Source organism: Solanum pennellii, chromosome 3 (assembly GCF_001406875.1).
Source record: "Solanum pennellii chromosome 3, SPENNV200".
Classification (NCBI taxonomy): Eukaryota; Viridiplantae; Streptophyta; class Magnoliopsida; order Solanales; family Solanaceae; genus Solanum; species Solanum pennellii.
Window position 1 is genome coordinate 54,388,724 of NC_028639.1, and position 21,613 is coordinate 54,410,336.

Below are 21,613 nucleotides of genomic sequence, written 5' to 3' on the forward strand. Positions count from 1 at the left end.
GCCCGTTTGGATGGGCTTAATAAAAGCAACTTTAAAAAAATACTTTTAAAAGTGCTGAAACTTATTTTTAAAATAAGCAGTTATGTGTTTGGATAAAAGTGCTGAAGTTGTTATGTCAAACGTGAAAAGGTAAAAATGGAAGAAAGAAATGTTAGGGTTATATGGGTAATTTGGAGATTGTATAAAAATATTAAGAGCAAAAAGATAAAAATGTGGTCAACTTAAAACAGCTTATAAGCTAAAAAAAAAAGCACCCCTACCCCAGCTTTTAACTTTTGGCTTAAAATAAGTTTTATAAGTTATTTTGAGTATTGCCAAACAGTTAAATAAGTCAAAAACCAGCTTTTAAGTCAGTTTGACCAGCTTTTAAGCTGAGCCAAACAGGCTCTAAGTAAACTATTAAAAGTTGAGTAACCATATGAGGTATTATCTCCAAAAGTAATCTGTTGACTATTTAGCTTTTTATATTTCCTCAAACCCAAACGTATACCATTATATTTACTAGAACACGAATGCTAATCATCGTGCTTAATATAGCTTTCGTTTAATCATAAAATTTATAGCTTAAAAAATAAGCTAGAATGTGCATTTCACTTTAAAAAATTGTAAATTTTATTTAGTAACAGTGAATTACACTTGAAAGAATCGTGAACGAAATTTTCAAAAATCTATAATTAAACGCTAGCCAAATTGGATTAAAAAAAAACCTACTAATTTTATTAAATATTTCATATATATATAAAACAAAATATCTGTGTACTGTGTAACCTGGACAGTATAGCCTTCAGGCCTGTTTTGATGCATGATAGTATAAACTACCCACACTTCTCAGTCCTTTGCTCTTCCTTCTCCATTTTGCCCAAAACTCAACCCCTCTCCCTTTTTTCTCTACTTCTACTCTGTGAATTTTCCGGTATCTATTTTCTGCAAATCGCCATTTGCCGCAAGCTTCAACGGAAGATAAAAATGTAAGTCTCATAAATCAAATATTTATGTATACATACAATAAAAAATTTCATATACATCGATTTCATTTTCCATGCATACGTGTAGTAAACATCCATATAGACTCAAGTCAAAACATCAGTCGAAATCTCTTCTTTTAGCCGTTTTCCGGCTTAAATTCCGTTCATTTTGCTTCATTGATGTTTAATTCCTTCTATTTTCGTTATATGTGTGTATGTTCGTGTTGACTTTTTTTTTTTGTATAGGAAGAACTGAAAAACTGATGATTTCACTTGTTTAAGGTTGATCAAATTTTACTAGTATTTGTTTTTGTTATGTGGTGGCAGGTCGAGTAAAAGGCACTGTGAAGATTTTTCGACTGAAACGCCGAGAAAGAAGCCATCTAGGGTTTTAAGAATCCAAGTTGATTCAGATGAAGAAGTTGGTAATAATGAAGGAAAAGTTTTTTATTTTCGGGTTCTGTTGCCTAATGGAATAACTTTAGAGTTGCAAGTACCTGGACCACCTAGTGAAATGCCTGTTGAGGATTTTGTTATTTTAGTGAGGCGAGAATACCAAAATATCGGGCGAAGAACAGATTCACCTAAGCCTAGAAGACAGATTAATTGGACTAGCAAGGATTTGCATTTTGTTGATGCTTTTGATAACAGGATAACGAAGACGATGGATTTCAGAAAGTTTAAATCCAACAAGTCTCATATGCTAAGGCTCTGTGTATGTAAAGGTTTCAGTGTTTTTGATTTCTCAATTGTTTTGGTAGTAAGAGTTCCCATTTGTTGTTTTGTTTTAACTTGCATTTTCTATACAGGATGGTTCAGTTGAAGCAGATAAATATGAGGTTGATTCTTCGGTCTCTGGTGGAATGCTATTAAAGAATATATGTGGTGTTTAGAATTTCTGTAGCTGAGTGTATGCTTTCACTTTGCAGAATATGTGGGACCTTACACCAGATACTGATTTATTGAAGGAACTGCCTGAAGAGTATACATTTGAAACCGCACTGGCAGATTTGATCGTAAGCATCTTTTGCATATAACTTTTATTTTTCCAATTAGTTGTATAACTTTCTTTATTTATGTTGATCACTTTAAGCATTAACTTCATTTTAATGGTATATCAGGATAATTCATTGCAGGCAGTATGGTCTAAGTCTACAGACCAGAGAAGATTAATAAGGTAAGGAATTTTGTAGTTGGATAGCTCAATAAAACATATAATCAATTCAATTTCTTAAATTTGCAAGTTATTAAAGTCCTGAGATGGTGTATATTCGCTTAAGACTAATTTTTTTTTCGAAAGATGCCAAAATATGCTTTTTTTTAAAACAAAAAACGAGTCAGGATTGTATTGCCACGGTCAAAGAGGATACGGAAGAAGAAGGAGGACTAGGCCTGGCCTTCTTCAGTACATATTGTATTTCTTAGCCTTTTAGTCTAATAAGCAAAAGATTGGGGGGACACAAGTGGCAATAGAGTTGTTTCTTCTTGGCAAATCAAAGATGATAGCACCATGGTTTCTCCTCCTGACTCTAAAAGATGGTATTTGCCATATGTCAATGTTAACTAGGCCTATGATTTGTCTAGGTAAGGAGCTATTCTTAGTGTAGATACAATTGTTTCCACTCTTGTGACTCACGGACACTAGCTTGTCAGCAACCTAGTTAGCTTCCCTCATGCAGTGAGTGGTATGGGTATGGTGACTGGTGAGTGTCCAGCAAAAACCTAATCTTACTGATTGTGTCTTCAATTTTCCAAGGGCTTTGCCTGTTGCCCTGAATACAACTCTGAAGAAAGAGGGAATCAGTTTCCCCTATGATCCTAGGGTGATCATTTTGAATACACCAGTTAAGACCAAACAAGAACACATTGGCTTCTACCTAGTTGCTATCGCCTCTCCCCAAAGGTATGCAAAACGCCATAATCACCTTGCCTTCCTTGTCTTTCACTACCCCTCCTCCTATGCAGTTTCCTTCTATGCATGAACCATCAGTATTAAGTTTGACAAAAGGATGTAGGGGTTTTTCTCATTTGACAGTAGTAGATATGGCCTCCATCAGTTTAAGACCCAAGAGGTGAATAAAGTTGGGCCAATCATTAGGGAAGGAAATTTTAGGGAACTGAAGTTTGGAGTGTTGGATGATACTGAGGTTATCAAAGTGGTAGATTTATGCATCAAGAGTTTTTCATCTTCATACTTGACTCCACATCTGGATCTCCACAGTTCCCACATAATAATTGGGGGCATTATCTTAGTGGTTTACGAAGCTATGGAGTTCTTGCATTTATATTTCCAGAAGGAGTAGAGAAGGCTCCTCAGTGATGTTCCTAAGGTTGATGCCTAGACCTCTTGCATAGAAGCTCCAAATATGTTCAGCAAAGTATCCAGAGAAGAAATTGTGCTCAGCCGATTCTCCTGTTGCTCTTCTATTGGTGCCTGCACAACAACAACAAATGGAAACACTGTTAATTCCATGTCTTGCTATTTTGTCTTGAGTTGGAAGTTTGTTATTGAAGGCTCTCCAAGTCAGGAAATTTAATTTAAAAAGGACTTTGGGAAGGCAGATTTTTGAGTTAAATTGAGAAATAGGATTTTCTCCCTGATGCCAAAATATACTTGAGGGTAGTCATGTACATTTTTCATTCGGGGTATGATTGTCAAGTTTTCTCTTAAAATGGTGATCCCGACATGCAGAAATAAACTCTTTTCTTTAACATGTCATCATCTTGTTTGTGTCCCGATCTTTTGAAAGTGAATTACGTACACATCAATCATTCCTGAAATTGATTTATTATTTCCCCTAGAAACTTTGAACTCACTTTTCTGATCATTTTAATACCTTGTAAGTGTGCCTTGTCAATGATATCCATTCTCTCTTGGGATATTACCTGTGCAGGATGCTTCAATTTTTCTTATTCAATTCAGTTCATGCTTCATTTAACTTCTTAACTAAATGACCCTTTTGTTTTTTAGCATAACAATGAATTCCAAGGATGTACAATTGAATATTGGGGAAGTTAGATGCTTGCCTCTTTTTTGTCTCTCTTTAGTTAAATTTATTCTTATAGTGCATGTATATTCTTATGGTGTTCTGCATGTACTCACATTTATTTGTTTGACCTGCTGTTGACAGTAGTTGCTTAGCTCGGCTATTCTAGTTATTTGTAACCCTACAACTTAGTAAGATTGGATATCCTGTTATTGCTCCTGTTTGGTAATTGGTCCTACTTCTCTTTTTTTTTACCTGCTTTCACTTGTGTAATAATGTGTTATATCGAATGGCACCTACGGCTGTTTCTTTGTATTTACCTGTAGCTCGTGTTTCATACTCCCCTGGAACTGTCCACTATTTCTCTTATTTTGCAGTCTAGAGCTAACTAAGAGCAGGATTACAATATTTGACACAGGCCTTGGAATGGATGGAAGTGCTGAAAACTCCATAGTGAAATGGTAATTTCTTTTCTCTGTTATAACTGGGATCTTGTTAGTTATCTAAATTATTAAAGCATCAGTGAACTTAAGAGCTACATTATGATGATATCATCTTATGGGTTGCAAAAGTGTTTCCTCTTGAGGTTGGCACCAAAATACTAGAAATCTGTCTAATTTGGTGTCTTGGATGGTTCAAGTTTTTAAGTTATATGGATGAACAACTATTCCTCTGAATGGCCTCAATTTCTCTCTTCTTTGACTGTTTTAGATCATTGCTTATGATGCCTTACGATCTCTTTCATATATTGATAGATTCTTTTGCTTCCATATGTCGTACTTTTAATAATAACTTCAGAAAAATCAGGCCTGTTTTTGTTTCTGCTATTTGCATTATGTTAGGTCTATCTGCACTTACTAAAAAAAGGAAGTTCATGTTGGGTATAGTTGTTATGATGCTTATCATTCTGTTTTGAAAGAACTTGTCGTGAATTGAGGGAACATAACTGGTTATAGATATGAGCTTAATTACAATCTTTCTTTTTTGTTTTTGTAAAAAAGGATATCAAAAGAAATTGTGACTTCTTTGACAATGCGATGAGAGATGTAAACACTTCTCTAGCACTCAAGAACTCCAGAAAGGGATTGATACCGTGTATCCCAAGTTTGTATAGGTTGCAAATCCAATAAATAGATCTGAAGAGTTGGTTCAGTGAAAAGCTGCATGTATTTTATTATTTTTCACCTTAACTGCAACTATTCAATTCTCTCTTTATTTCTATCTTAAAACCATCTTGGCAAAGTGATGTTGCTTTCTTACATTACGTTGTAAGTTCTTCTACTGCTCCTGTATTTTACTGCACTTTTGTGGTTTTCAGTTACGTGGTGCTGTATGTGTTTCAGGGGAAAAATGGGAGCTTCCATTCATAGATCAGCGAGAGACAGAGGCATAGGAGGAAAACCTCCATACTTAACGGTTGTTGCATCATTCCAATACACAGTTTGCTTATGTGTGGTCAAAACATCTTTATTAGATATACATTTCAAATATGCAGCCCTAGATATTTATTTTCTGTGGCTTTTGTTGAGTTTTGAAATCTCTATGCTAGAACTGTTCCAGCCTGAACTTAGAGTCAAGTAGTTACATATCAATGAACTCATGTTTATTTTGTCTTGTCATTCCCCTGCAATTTGGCACTGTGAAGTATCCTGCATGTTATCTCATGAATGTTTTGAACAAAAATGAATAAAGTAACAAGAGATAATATCGAGTTTGAATTGGATTCAGAAAACCTTGAATGATCAATGAATATGTTCATTTTACCATTAGGTATAGTGTCTTCGAATTCTTTGTTTTCCAAGACTGGCTTTCCCTTGATCAATAGGACGGGTATTTATACAAAAAATTGCACCAGTTTTGGCAAAAATTACATAATGACAATCACTGCTTAGGCTATATTAGTTAAGATATATTTATTAGAGTTTCTAGTTATTTCTAGCGAAGAGCAGCCTCTACTTGAAGTTCCTAGGTGTTATTACGAGTCATCTGCTAATGAATTATCAGTAGATACCTTTTTCAAATGCCACTTTGATGTTAGTTTACTTTGCAATTGTGTTCATTGTAAAGCTTATATTACAATAGCTGTGAGAAATTCTCTGGAAATTTATATGTCAATTTGAAGGTGGTGAAATTTAACCAATAGAAAACACCAGTCTTTGCATAATTCTTTTGAAAGTTTAGCTATTGGAGGCAAAAACTGAATTTATAGTCACTAGCCACCAATAGTAGAAAGACATAAATTAACACTCTTTTATAGGGAGAAAGAAAAAGGCAACAAGATGATTACAAGTATTTAAATGGAATATATAACTATGCCTCTCGATATATCTTTGAAAACTTACCGACATACTAATTCTATCTTCCTTTTTAGTCTCTTTTCTCTACAGAAGCTCCCTTGTCTTTTAATAGAAACCACGGCTGCTTTTACCTTATATAATGTGATTCTTAATTCATCCAACCAGCAAACTGGGAATCCAACAATATTTTTGTTTCTATATCTAGCAGTTACTTTATCCTCTTGGCTGACTTTTGCTTATATGGTGGTTGCTTTTACAGCCTTACTTTGGTATGTTTGGTTATGGAGGGCCTATTGCATCTATGCATTTAGGCAGGTATGTCTTGCTTAAGTTTAGAATGACTTCATTTTAGAAAAAAAAACAAGGACTTACTTGTTTTCATGCTGCCTTTTCTGTAGAAGAGCCTCTGTTTCGTCAAAGACGAAGGAGTGTAAGAAAGTATACGTGTTACATCTTGAGAGAGATTCTTTGCTCCGCTGTTCTTCGTCTCAACAAACTTGGAGGGTACTCATCATTGTTTAATATTACTCTCTTCTCATCATTTGCTTCTATTGCTAGTATAAGTTCTATCTCTTTATCTTATTCTTCTTACGTTTATATTTTCTTTCATTTAGACTGATGGAAATGTTAGAGACCCCTTGGAAGATGAACTACGTCACTCAGTTGATGGTAGCTTCACTAAAGTAAAATATTCTTCTGGACTCTTGCTGATCTTTTGATTATTGAAGTTCTTTAGTATCATTTTCGTACACAGTAGATTTTTGCACTGACTTCCTATGAAGCCAATTTTGAGTTCATTTCCCATCCTAACATTTAGCTTGATATGATTGATATCATAATAGATACTTTCTCTTGCAATCTGTATGGGTTCTTGAGTGTGTTATGGTAGGTTGTATCCATAGACTGAGCCTTTCTCAAGTCACTGAATAATCATACGTTTTATTAAATTGTTTTTTTTTATATAAGCTGTTATTGTGGTGTTGTCCAAAATATTTTTATGAATAACAGATGTCTATTACCGTTAAATGTTATGGTTTAGGGCTTTAGGCTTCGCTTAGCATTTTGATGTTTTAAATGCTTAGTTGTTTTGGTATATGATAATACTTTCATGAAATCATTTTCAAACATGGTATGGAATTGTTAGTGAAAGTATAAATGAGGAGCTTTGAACACAGTTGTAGCTAACGTTATTGACAGGTTGAAATTTTTTATCCAAAGATGAGAAGCGAAAGCGTACAGGAACTACAATACAAACTGAAAGATATATACTTCCCGTATATACAGGTTAGTGGCTTATAGAGTTTTCTGATTTGTTGGTTTAAGAGGTAATAGCCCCTTGACCAATTCAGTTATTTACTTACAAAGTTGATTCATAACATTGTGTGTGTGTGAGTGTGTGTATATATGAACTGAGTACTATTATCCATGTGGGGGTCCGGGTATTGTGATTTTGAAATTATTGCTTGTTGCTTTAAGCATCATTTTCCGTTTCTTTTGCTTATTACCTATTTCATATGTACTCCAACTATTGTAATACCCCTTAGAACAGGCCTTTCTGTATTACACAGTTCACATTCCTTTTCTCTTACTACAAATTTCCTATTGTTAGTATATGAACTTTGCAGGTATCGAATTTTACTTGACATTGTCAAACTTTGGTCTCTCCCCAACTGATTGGCACTGCGGAATAATAGTAGTTGTTATTGTTCAAACTTTGAGAATTCATTTCCAGAATTTAATGTCAATAGTCATTGTGATAACTATTATTTTAGTTAGATGACAATCATTAGAGATCTGGAAGGTCACATAAAATGGTTTGTGGATCAACAAACATTGTAGCTGATGATGGTACCATAGTCTGGTGCATGTGGTGATGTGATGATAATCTCTGCCTTTACATGATTTATCCTGTGCCATCTACCCTTTTGTATCTTATTCATTATTATTTCTTTGGGCAGTGTGATGAAGTATCAAAAACAGGAAAAACTGTGATGCCTATTGAGTTTCAGGTATAGTATCTATATTTATTTTATTTTAAAAAGGGGTAGGGGACGGGAAAATTGGGGGGAGGAGACACCAGGGTGGGAATCGTACTCTCACCAACAATGTGAAAGTTTAGATAGCCAACCAACAGAGCTACTAAAATTTCCCAGGCACAGTGTCTATATGTTGTTATAACTCGGGGATAATTTTACTAATTCCTGCAGTTGATGTATTTATAAAGGCAAACAGACGCCAGACACTTCTGTACACTTCAGGAACTCCTTTATATTTTTGGTGTTCTTGTTGGAAAACCAGGAGATACCAATCAGTATCAGATGATTGATTGCTATTTGTTGAGAATCATCTTACATCTCCCCTTGGACTTTAGTATACCTATTACATACATGATCTTCGCTTTTGTAGACGAAAAAGTATGAAAAGTCAGCATGTTACTTCCTGAGCCTGATTGCGTCGAACTACGTGTCATCTTTAAAATTAATGTGGAGCTTCTTTTTCCTATGAATTCATCACATCGAGCTCCTCAATGGATGTGTTTTTACACTCTTAAACTTAAACATAACTTTTTTCTGGCAATGTTAATGTCTATATCTTGTTGAGGGTTTCTTTTCAGAAAGTTGAAAAATGAGCTGTAGTGTAAATGTCATCCAATGTGGAACTTATTCGTCATGACCTCTTATGTTGGCATGCCACATTATCATTTGGTATTTTGGTTGTGTATTGATCTTGATGTCGCGAACCAATCTTGTTACTTGTGAATTACGTTGGCCAAGTTCATCCTCTTCCTCAGTACCTGTTCTTTCCATTATCTTACTGCTTTACGCCTGATTTCGTCCATTATTCTGTGAGAAAGAAGAGAGTTTGACAGCGAACCCAACTTGATTATTCCCTCAAGCTATTGATGTTTAAATAACTATGTGATACATGTTCTAAAAAGGAAAGGAAATCAATACCTAATTTCTTGAAGAGCTTTTTCTGGTAAGAAATTCAATTCTGTCTAATACATAATTAGTTGTCTAAGCAGATGTGGCATTTCCTAGTTGTTTTCTTTCAAACTGAAGCTTGTAGCTGTTCTCTCTTTTTTAATATTCAACGCATTTCAATAAGAGTTGCCCTTGCTGTTCAATTCCTGGTCCTTTTTCATGCAGTCTTAGAGATAAGCTTTACTGATCATATAATATAAATAGGAATACGATCATTTGTGTGAAAGTTTCCAGCTACTATTTAAGTTTCATCATAACTTATGAATTGTTTGTTTTCTTATCACCACAAAATAAGTGGTATGCTTGTCAAATCTCTTGGAAATCTCATCAGAGCTCCTTTTACCAATTTTTACTAAAGCAAATTCTAATATTTTTGGGGAAATCTCAATCATAGTACCCTTTGCCAACTGTTGTTCTAGTAGACAATCTCTTTCTTTTAAGCAGATTTTTCCACTTATGCAAAATTACAGGTCAATGGCACTAATTTAGCGGAAATCGAAGGTGGAGAGGTGGCAACCACAAACTTACTGTCCTGCAATGGTCCAGAGTTTGTAATGCAACTAAGCTTTCAAGTAAAGGATAGCAGTGGTTTGAAAGTTGGTTCAGGTAACATGTGCATCATTTGTCACGACAAACACCTGCCAAGTATTTTTCTCAAATCCTGTTATCGTAGTCTATGCATTATATAGTCTGAGATAAATTTTCTCAGGAACAAAATCCTCCTTCGAAGCACATGCTCGCCTGAGGTGTGTTTATTTTCCGGTGGCGCAGGTAAAACTATATTGTACAGTTCTGTTATGTGTCATTGAACCTTGAAATTTCTTTTTGATGTCATACAGATACTACACTTTATAAGAAAAAGAAGAGTCTGCTCTTGAAACATTTTGAAGGATGTTGCATGCTTTTAATTGCAGGGTAAAGAGAGCATTGAGGTGATATTGGAAAAGCTAGAGGCAGATGGGTATGGAATTACCGAGAATTTTGAAACTTTCAGCCATGTTTCTGTCCGTCGGTTGGGTCGTCTACTTCCAGATGCTCGTTGGGTAAGATCAGAATCTTTCTGTTACTCATAGTTTACAAATTATGATTCGCCAGTCTTGTATTCCATCACTACACAGTCTGCCAAAGAATACCTTCATGATAATATTTCTCCAAACTTTGAAAGAAAGAACATGTGTGCCTATCTTTATGTAATTTACTAGAATCAGTGTATATTTGTGTTATTCTATATGAACTACTCGCCTTTGTCTTGTTGCCCAATCTTTAACTTTTTCTCCTTATTTTTATTATGCCCTCAAGCTTAAAAAATGTCAACTGTATTTTCTGCTTTGTTTCTTTCAGTCTTGGCTTCCCTTTATGGAACCAAAGCTAAGAAAAAGTGATAGGGCTGAAGTCCTGAAGAGATGTTGCTTTAGAGTAAAATGCTTCATAGGTATAAAACCATTTGTACCAAACAAGTGCTCTCTTATTAATGAATAAGCAATTGCTTCTTTTTTCCAAGCATCACTGAGCAATATTCTGCTTGCAGAGACCGATGCTGGTTTCAACCCAACACCGTCAAAGGTACAAGGCAACTTCCTTAAATGCATTCTGACGACTTGACTGAGGATTTAATTGCACGTCAGCATGTGTACATATAGAAACACATTTCCTGGAATGCAAAATGAGAATATTTATATACATTTCTATATATCAAGGCAGGAACTAACTATGTGGAGAACAGTAGAAATACTTGTTCTGTAGACTAGAGAATTATAAATATGCAAGTAATAGTTCCTTAGGAAGTCGAAAGTTTTCTAATGCCAAACATCTTTGGTCTGATTTTTTTAACACCACCAAAAATTTAAAGTTCATACTCAACGACGTGCATTTGGTATTGTTGCTAGTTCACCTACTTCTATTTATCTAGGACAATCTTGCAGACAACCATAGGTATTTTTTAATCTTATGAAATCTGCTGAATGTATTTTCCAGACTGACTTAGCACATCACCATCCTTTCACCATTGCATTAAGGAACTTTGGCAACAAGCCTTCAAAGAAAGAGAATGGTAATGACTTATGGTTTGTTGTGCACTGTTGAAATGATATCCCACAACTACGCAATGAGGTTTCTTTACTTTATGTTTCAAATCCTTTTTAGATGTTCTCATTGAGATAGCCAAAGATGGAAAGAAGTTGTCTCTCTTGCAATTGGAGAAGCTATATCAGGAGTGGCTGTTTCAGATGCATGATCGCTATGACGAGGAGATTGACTGTGGAGAGGATCAACCTACTTTTGTAGTTGTTGGCCCTTTACACAAGAAAGAGCTTGGCGTTTCTGCAGATGGTATAGATTGAAAAACGAAATAGGAAACCTTATGATGAATTCTTACAACCTTGTAGAAGATTGTGATTCAGTTACAATTCATACTCATTGTTGTTTCCCTTGTTTTGTTTTTTAGTTATGAGAATTCATAAGGCTTTCCAGAGGAAAGGCATAACTTGGAAAGCAGGGCAGAAGGTTAAAATTTTGAAGGGAGCTTACAGGGGTTTCCATAAGAACAACATTTTCGCCACATTGGAATTTATTATCCTTGAAGGATGGCAGGGGGACTCGGGCGGTAAGTTTTTATATGGTTCATGAAGCATGCCCTTCTGGATGCTTTATCCTGTGGGTTAGTAATTAGTTTCCACTGATACTGTCCGTTGACATTGGCTTGGTGTTGTAACATTTTTCTCAATATGTTTCAGGTGAGGCTCGAATTATCTGCAGGTTTGCAATTCACTGCTTATATTTCATACCTGATACCACTATCTTTTATGGTGTGTTTCCCTCCTTCAACCAGTGTTACCTTAAAAATTGTTTTACCATGTCATTTACAGGCCATTAAATGTCCCAGCTGAGAGTGGTTGTCGCCTCACATTTGATAAAGGATGTGCTTGCTTTGAAATTCGTGATTCAAAATCTTTGCCGATTAGTGTGATTGACACTGGAAAGGTCATCATATTTTCTGTTACTCTTATTATGTTTCTCTCTCTCTCTCTCTCTCCTTTCTCTCTACATATCTATCTTTTCTGAAGAATTAGTGTCATCTTTTGCAGTGCTTGTCTGTTGATAAAACAGAATGGGAGAACCAAATTTTGAAACACCAAGAGAAAACCACACCATCATCAATCGATATATTAGACGCTGAGCAATGTTTGGAATTGGAAATTGAGGGGGTTAGTTAACAAAGCAGCTTGCTTCTTCTAACCACTAGTTTATTTTTCGCCTTTTTTTTAATTATCAAGAACTAGTTTCATTAATAGAAGCTATAAACTCCTGTATATAAGAAATATACCAACCAAAATAGGAATGTACAAAAATAAATTGGTCTCTACAATAGAGTATAGACATCCAATCATTGTACAGATAGGAATCTCATGTTTACACCAAAAAGAAATGAGCACTATTATTCATGACAAATTCATGTTCAATTCCTTCAAAATGTCTTCTACTTCTTTCTCTCTTCACTACCCACATGAAAGCTAATACAATGTCCCACTGAACAAATCGTCCTTTATTGCCTCCAGCATAATCCAAAGTTGTCCAAACCGTCTAAGAATCACCCAATATAACCTTGAAGCAATCTCACAATGTAATCAAAGGTGATCCACATCCTCTCCCGATCTTTTGCACATAAAGTACCAACTAACACAGGTGACCCTCTTATTAGTTGCTAATTTTCTTTTATAATACTCTGTAGATTTGTTTACTACATCTACTTGGGATCCAAGTCAGGTTATATAGTCTTTTAACTTATCAAAATGAACCTGAACAGGTCTACAGGGTTTCAACTGATTCAGCCTGGTAGAAATTGTTGTGTGTGTGTGTATCAAGTAGAACATGTTTCTCCATTTCCTTCTAAGTTTTCTGTGCTTAATACTTTGAATATCTTCGAAATTGATTAGATTTAAGCTGTTGATAATCTTAGATTGTACCACATATAAGTATGTTTTTATTGAATTGCTTCATTTGGTTGCAATTGCAGGCGCTACCTCAGGATGTTGATGCTGGACATGAACCTCCAGAGGAGATTACTGCAGTTGTTCGTCCAGTTTCTTTTACTTCTGCTACTGCATCCAAAAATTTGGATCAGAAATACATCATGAAAGAAAATTTTGTGATGACTCTAGAGATCAAATTTAAAGCAGATGAGAATGAGAAAGAACAACATATTTACTCTGGGCAATTGAATCCTTCATCGCTTAAAGGATTTCATGGTCTATATATGTTCCCCCTGAAGAAGAAGTTACCAAACCTTTTTCAGACAGCAGGCATTTATCTATTTCGATTTTCTCTTGTAAGTTATATGATCTGCAGATCTCCATTTTAATATATACGGAATCATGTATTTCACTTGATTTTCCTTGCGGTTGGATCTCTTCTTTTCAGATAGAAAGTTGTACAATTTCTGTAAAGGAAGTGCGCGTGAAAGCATTGTCTGAGCCTGCTAGTTGGGAACTTGTAAGTGATGGGAAGAGTACACACAGTGTTAGGTGGGGCTCTCAAGTCTAAATGAACTTCTTATATAAGTTGTGCAAAATGAAAAAATTTCCATCACGGAGTCATAAGATTGTTAGATATACTTGAGATACTTTTGATGTTCTATATTACAATTCTTAAGCTTGAAATTATAAGGAAACATCAGAAGGACCGAGAAAGTAATTAGTCACCCTGCATTAAATCAACAAAATTTGCTATTTTCTGTAGACAGAGAATGTCAAGACTGATAAAAGCAAAAGAGAGATTAACAGATAGAGGAGAACTGCCTTATCTTAACGTTAACACTGTTAAAGATATGTCTCTTTTATTTGTTTATTTTAGTTCTTCAACATTCTTCTTTGGATGATTCTTTTCCTTGGGTAACATAGAAGTATTTTTCTTGGTGGTTGGCAATGTGACAAGAACTCAAGACCTCTTCATATACTGAATTTCTGAATTGCTTCATCTATTGTTTTAGCTGTAAGAGAAGAGACTTTCGTTAAATTTTAAGATTTCAACAATATTGAATGCTCATTTCTCTTAATTTTTATGCATTCAGTCTATGAATTAATCGATTTTCTTTTGTTCTATTAAGAACTTTATCAAGTTGTGAGATGAATAGGACATACACAATAATCTTTTTCGTATAATAGCTAAATCACAAAGTAGTTTCATAATCATCAGTAGGATGTTTGAGCTGTTTCCTTAATTATGCCTCCTTCCAATGTTTGTGAAGCTGTTTTAGATAAACTTGTAAACCAATTACTCATTACGACTTAAGAGCGTCATGCAACATTTCTTTCTTTCTGCAATTACCTTAAGTATCCTATTTATTAGAAATTGAGAATCAGAATCTGTTTTTTTTCTAAGATAAGCTGACTATTTTCTTTCACCTGTTTATATGCAAGTCTTGCTCATTTTTGTCAAAGTTATGTTTGATTTTGTTCAAATGTGTATCTTTGGCAGGGTTGGTTCTTGTTTTCCAGAGGTTTTCAGTGTTGCATGTCGTGATAGATTCTGCAATCGTATACCATTCAAGTCACAGACAGAGATAGAGATGAAGTTAAGCTCTGGCGGCCGAGCTATTTCATCCGAATGCAGTTATGACCAATATATTACACATGACAGCTATACCATGAAATTTAAGGTGAGTTTTTATGTTCCTGCTTCTTGTCCTCTTCAATATACCTAGCAAATCTTCTTGAATAAATAACTGTGTCAAAAATTTCCATACTACAGAATGTAACCATTGAAAGTAGTGAATTGGATATGATTCGACCAAGTTATAATGCTACCTTACATATAAATTCAAGGGAGAATCCATTTGTTGTAGCTATTCCATGTGCAGGTAGTTAATACTATCTTGTTGTCCGTTATTTAAGATATATAACTTTCTGTTATTTCTTATTTATTTTCCCTCTGTTCACAGTTATTCCAGGACCATTGCAGCGTATCCTTCTGCGTCCTGTAGATTTTGGCAAGAAATTGGTTCCTGGGATGGTACTTAAGGAGCTTGCACTTGAGGTCTGTTTAATTATATTTTAATTCAGTATCCTACTATCACTTAAGGTGTTTTCGAGTGCCACATGAAGTATATTTCAGCATTTCTATCAACACACTGGTCTATGTTCCAGTGAATAGTTCTTTAAAATCCTTTCATGCTTGAAATTGTGAAAAAACACTTTCAACTACAGTGTCGTTTTGGATCCTTGAGAAGTATAATGACAGAATTTTTTTTAGCAAGTGTATTATCTGAATATTTTTTTCGAATAGAGAGAAAAGGGGTACCATTTAAAAAAAATTGTACAATATGCAATTTATTTTTAGAAAATAAAGGTCTGGTGTTGGATAGTAAAATTAGGAAGCCAAAAAAGCCAATGCTAGTACCAGAAGATTGGATTTTTTGATGTCTTTGGTGGTCCAATCATCTTGGAGAGTGTTGAATATTGCAAAAGAGCTATGATGGAATAACCACGTGCCTGTTTTTTTAGGTTTTGATGAGAAGTATAATATGATTACTTGTATGGTGCATCTCTGTGTTGAGTTTAAATGTAGAGTGCAAATTCCTTTCTTCTTCTTTAAAGGATATGATATTTGTGGTAGTGGTTTAACACAAGAAACAACCACATGTGGACCAAAGCTGCTTTTTGCTTTCCTGTATGACAGTTTAACATAAGTTCATTGTGACCGGTAAGCATTATTATATATTCATCCTTACTTTTTTCCCTGACAGGTAAATACACAGTCTTCCTTTTTTTCCTCATGAAATGTACATACAGTCATCCTTGATTTTAATCTACGGACTATAGTTCCCATATGTTTGTCAATGAGCATTGCTATATCCTCTTATAATTACTACAGGATTGATATTAACCGAAACTAATGGGACCTGAAAATGATAAAGGATCTCACAAGAAAGGATTGATCAGTTTGGTTTTGAACTTAGTCTTCTGCTCGTTGTAATCAGTGTGGCCGTCTTAATTTTATCTTGCTTATTACTTGCCTGTTTGCCTTCCTTGACAGAGTTTATAAAGTATAATTCTCTAAGCAAATATGTACAAATCGACCAATTGTAACATGTTGCATCAGAATACTACATGTTTTCTTAATTATACATCAATGTTGATGGGAACAATGGCAATCTTGTATCACAAGAATCAATTAATGACTGTGTACGATATGAAAACAATAGCTAACTTAACAGCTGCTTGATAAACAATAATATCTTGTTCACTTCTTTGCTGAAGGGAAAAAAAAGCTCTCATGTCCCACTTGTTTATTCTTGTTTTCTGGTTTATTAGTGTATGTAGCTCCATTTGGCTTTCCTGGTAGCTCTTTTTCTTTGCTTGCATTTTGTTTGGTTGTATATTATTATTTTATTTTATTTGATACAGACATTTGACAAATATGGTAACCATATGAGAAAAGATGAGCACATCAAGCTGACACTGGAAGGATTACATTTACTAGATAAAGGAAATTCTTTTTATAAGGTGGTTTTCTTTTTTCTTTTGGGTTGTCACATCCATTGTTCTAGTTTGTTAGAGGGAAAATCACATTTAAGAAGATAGTCTACACTTGCTTTTATTCATTTATTACCATCTTTTATAGCAATTTGAAGAGTGAGAAATATTGTCTTTTCTATTTGACTTGTTCGATTTGATTATGTACGTCGAGATTTGTGTTTTTGGGTCATTTCAAAGTGTCACATACTCTGAGCTGACAAAAAGTTTCAAAAATTCAGATGTAATAAGAAATAAAACTTCAGATGATAAGCATAGTGTTTCTCTTCCTAATTTATGCTTTAATTAGTTTAATCATTGCCAGACAAATTCCATTGGAGACCATGGTCTCACTTGGTAACTTATCAATGTTCAAATGCCCATTGATAAGCGGGGACCTTATATGATGATACTTGGAGAGAGTGTTTATTGTTTGAAGATGATCAATGTATTCAACTCTTTTGTCGAGAACAGTCCAAAAATCGTGAATCACTCTATTCAAGTTTGACTTATCACAATATAACTGGTTTAAGACCAATCAAGGTGTTATTCGGTTTGGTATGGTTCCTTTATACATTTATTTTTAGGGCTTAGCTAAAATTAAAAAAAGTAGATATTTTCAAAGAGGTCTGAGCCAAATAGGAGTTATTCTAGCTGTACCATCAATTGTGCTATGTGACTTGTATACTTTTTCGTGTGCACATAGACGCACAAAAGTTTTTAAATATTCACCTTGAGTCACGTGGATTAGTTAATGTCCCTTTATTTGGGTTGGTGGCTTGGTGCATGCCAATTGATTTTTGATGTCTAAGGTCTTTTAAACCTTTTTGTTTCCGTATTATTTTGCTATTTTCAACTTTCAAGTTGTTTACATTCCTCTGATTTCGTCATGTAGGTTGATGATCATGGGTGTGTAAACCTAAGTGGAACCTTGAAAGTAACAGCAGGGTATGGTAAACTTGGTATGTACTTCAACATAACGTCAAAGTTGCAGTAATAAAGGTTGTGTTTATTATCTACTGTCATGTACAAAGATTCATCACCTGTGCAACTTTTTTGTGGTGGCATAAGTATATCAGGCTAACAGTATTACTGCATAGCAATGTGTTGAGTGCTGGTAACTTGCTTCTGCAGTAACTCCAGTTGTATATACTGACTGGAACTTCTTAGTGGAACTGTTAAAATTGACTTTGGATCTAACTCAATCCCATAAACTAGTCCATGAGATGAGGATTATCCAAGATCATAGAAAGAAACACCAACTCATTTTCTCTACCAATTTAGGACACTTAGCACATACACACACTGGCGGCTCGAAATCGAGCATGGACAACATAACGTGGCTCTGTTTCCATGTTAAGAAATTGGACCTTGGGCCTCTACCCTAAAAATAGCTCTCATGAGGGTGGAGATTTCCCAAGAACTTATAAGGAGACAATAGCCAATGTGTTTTGGGAATAACCTTTGAAAAGGAAGACCTTTAATCCTTTTGAATTATGTACTCTGCAGAACCAACAGGGAGCTATGATTAAGGATCCACTTTAGTATTATTTTTTTTCCGTAGCTGTATTAAGGTCTCTCTGTATTGGTGGCAGTGTTGTTGTGGAGAAAGTGGTATGTGAAGAATTGCTAGATCGTATGGTCCCCTGCCCTTTAACCAATAACTTTTGAAAGGGTCGACTTTTAAACCTCTTGAATTATGTACTTTGCAGAACAAAGATGGAATTACCATTAAGTATCCACAAGACCACAGCTTGTTTTTTCCATATCTGTCTTAAGGCCCTTTATTTAGGTGGGCAATGAAAGAGTGGAGAAAATGGTATTTGAAGAATAGCTAGATCATATGGTCCCCAGTCTTTTAACCTATTTTTTCTATCCACAGTTTCCCTTTCTGTTTTGTCTGGCGATGAAGTAGTTTTCAAGAAAGAGTTCCAAACTGATAGGAGATCGTTGCGAGTTGCATCCAAGGTTTGTCAATACTCCTCATATCCTATATGTTTTGCCAGTAGTTCAACTTATCCGTGTCACAAACTTTGCACGAGTTTTTCGCTTTCTTGCATTTCCCTTAACATACAGAAGAGTGGGGCCAATAACATTTAATTCTCAATCTTTGAAACTGGAAATTACTTGGCTATTCAGTTTCTTAACATTCTGAATCATGTATCTTTAAGAATTTGAAGTCTCAAAGCTGGACAAAAATTCTGTGATAGAGAACTGTTTGTTTGTTATGTTAATAATTAAAGTGCACACAACCTACATCAGGTACCTAAAGTTTGTGCTGCTGGTTCTCATTTGGAAGATGTTGTTTTTGAGGTTGTAAATTCTGCTGGTGAAGTGGATGAAGATATCGATAGTGAAATAGAAGATGGCCACTCTCATACCCTTCAGATAAGGCAGGACTCACTGAGGGAAGAAGACAATGTGAGATACAGCTTCCATCGTGGACGCTGCATCGTCCGCTCTATTCCTCTTCCAAATAACGAAGGGCTTTTCTTCTTTGTAGCCAGTCACTCTCGTTTCCACGAGCTGCAGACAAGCATAGAGGTTGTATTCTAGGTGACTTACTTTTCTAGTTTTTTGGTATTACGGCCTCATACTNAATAATAATAATAATAACAATAATAATAATAATAACAACAATAATAATAATAATAATAACAATAATAATAACAATAATAAGAATAATAATAATAATAATAATAATAACAATAATAATAATAATAACAATAATTATATTAATAATAATAATAATACTAATAATTCTATCTGCAGGTGCATGTCGAGAAAGCTGTAATCCAACCTAGAAGTCCCAAGAAAGAGATTCTGCTTCTTGAGGAATCAAATGGCAAAGGACCAGAAACGGTGTGTCATGACAGCTATGATGGAAGAATAATGATCTTCAACGATTCATGTGCTTCCATGGTTCTGGAAGACAGACAACAGGTATGTATTTTTGTAGTAGTTTGTGTAGTAATAGTAGTAATAGAAGGACTAGAAGTAGCAGCAGGTCCTGAATGAATGACACATATCTTTCTTTCTTTTTTGGCTTGTTCGCTATCTCTCATTGCTGCATTTATTGCTACGTAGACTGTCACTAAACTTGAGTGGTGTTTCTTGACAGAAACTTGGGGATGATATTTGCAGATATGGCCTATGCATCAGACAATGTGATGCAAATGTGGAGTCACTTAGTATTAAGCAATCAAATATTGAGCTTGAGATGTCCAACTTGGGAGGTATTAATTCAGCTGATGCTTGTATGCTACATTACTGTCTACACCTCATGCCTTCAGCTTTCTATAATAGTTATCAAGGTTCTCTCATGCTACTGTATTGCTGCAATGGTTTGGCTTTATGTAGTCCGGAAATTTTTTAACTGGCACATGAAATCAAAAAACAATGTTATGTGCATCATGAACCATGCCTATTTTAAACCAACTGCTGGCATGTCTGCATTAGATGCCACGATCTAAACACGTTAATTAGAGATATCTTGACATGTAACCATCTCTTAACTTATTATCTCTTCTTTATGTTTAACATTTTGCAAATTCCAGGGACGCATGCAAAAGGCAGTGGTAACTTCTTCTTTGAATCATTATCTTGAAAACTTTGTAGCTTCAAACCTAAAGATTACTATTTGCGGAGAATCATATCTGTTATATGTTCTGCTATAGTTGCTTGCTTTCAGTTTGTCTCTACATATTAATATGGTGTTAATGCAGCGTTGTGAAATATTTCACCGAAAAATCTATTAAACTGACTGTGACTTTCCATAAAGGGAAACTGAAACGATCTCAATATTGTTTTTTTCTTTTTGCAACTGATTATTGAAAACGATAATTGAAGAGGGAAGTTTCATTGCATGTTGACATTATAGATGCTCTTGTTCTTACACATTGTCCTCTTTATTATATGTGTGATCAAAATTCTGCATTAATTTTCAAAGGAGTACTCTAATATATCGGGGATTTCTGATAAATGCTGAATCATCCTGATTTGATCATCATTTGAAGGCTTTTTCTGTGATCTCTTGCCAGTTTCTAGAGCAACATGTGTAGAATTTCTAGAACTCAACCTTTTAGATTTTACAGAGAAGGCTGCATTTCTTTTAAACAATCTTCTGGACTGAACACAGACTGTCTATAATTGTATAAGAAATAAGACAAATACCAGAAAGGAAATTTATTCATTTATAAGGTAAGCCTTTGAAGTTGCTAATAGAGGTGAGGTAATTGAAATAGTTTTTTTTTTCTAATTTAACTCTGCATAATTATTATGGCTATAGGATTGCATAGTGTGAATGTGAGTGAAAGAAGTGTACCAAAGAGTAGGAATATTGATGGGTGGGACTACCAGGTCCATGTTGTCATCTCTCTAGCAATTTCAAGTCAATGTTTCAATTTTCAAAACTAGTTATTTACTTATTTGTAAGAAGAGGATCAACGAAATAAAAAATTGATGATGGTGTAACTCTTGCAAGTTTCTGTTACTTCAGTTTGGATGGTTCAAATGTAGTCCTGACATTTCTTTTCTGTTCCTTATGTCTCTGGAGTTCTCCCCGACTTGTCCTTACTCTGTTCCGGTGCTATAACTAATCTTGCAATGTAACAATCTGTTAAATTGAAAGAGATCATGTGGTTACTTGTTGAAGAGTGATACCTAATTAGCAACAGACTGTCTTTAACTTCTTTTTAGACATATTAAATGCATCTTAGCAATTGTAACATGAAATGGTCATGGATGCAGCTTATATTGGTCTTGATTCTTTTCACGACTTGTACTATGATAAAGACGTGATTATGGAGAAGATTGAAGGAAAGGCGGACAGTGCAGCTGCTGTTATACACAAGCTGCTCAGATCACCAAAAC

At 34.8% G+C, this 21,613-nt stretch overlaps 1 protein-coding gene across 1 annotated transcript; it reads left to right on the plus strand.

Moving 5' to 3' along the window:
- Nucleotides 1–418: 418 nt before the first annotated feature.
- Nucleotides 419–21,335, plus strand: LOC107013465 (structural maintenance of chromosomes flexible hinge domain-containing protein GMI1-like). The gene is made up of 39 exons (XM_027915612.1): nucleotides 419–423; nucleotides 1,293–1,680; nucleotides 1,775–1,804; nucleotides 1,895–1,981; nucleotides 2,087–2,142; nucleotides 2,722–2,868; nucleotides 4,330–4,413; nucleotides 5,296–5,392; nucleotides 6,509–6,564; nucleotides 6,648–6,753; nucleotides 6,864–6,932; nucleotides 7,447–7,533; nucleotides 8,208–8,258; nucleotides 9,704–9,839; nucleotides 9,943–10,004; nucleotides 10,148–10,276; nucleotides 10,575–10,665; nucleotides 10,735–10,796; nucleotides 11,208–11,283; nucleotides 11,376–11,561; nucleotides 11,677–11,835; nucleotides 11,966–11,987; nucleotides 12,098–12,212; nucleotides 12,317–12,436; nucleotides 13,246–13,557; nucleotides 13,650–13,753; nucleotides 13,968–14,057; nucleotides 14,706–14,886; nucleotides 14,979–15,087; nucleotides 15,169–15,263; nucleotides 16,634–16,732; nucleotides 17,637–17,703; nucleotides 18,624–18,709; nucleotides 19,004–19,285; nucleotides 19,514–19,684; nucleotides 19,863–19,998; nucleotides 20,299–20,319; nucleotides 21,030–21,100; nucleotides 21,240–21,335. Exons 1-39 carry the CDS (start codon nucleotides 419–421, stop codon nucleotides 21,333–21,335), a joined length of 4,341 nt encoding a protein of 1,446 aa, XP_027771413.1.
- The last annotated feature ends 278 nt before the right edge of the window (nucleotides 21,336–21,613 follow it).

Excerpts from the sequence above, each read along its gene's own strand:
- LOC107013465 (XM_027915612.1), top strand. Across the intron at positions 2,869-4,329 it reads GCTATCGCCTCTCCCCAAAG|TCTAGAGCTAACTAAGAGCA; the intron begins GTATGCAAAACG and ends CTTATTTTGCAG. Across the intron at positions 4,414-5,295 it reads GAAAACTCCATAGTGAAATG|GGGAAAAATGGGAGCTTCCA; the intron begins GTAATTTCTTTT and ends TATGTGTTTCAG.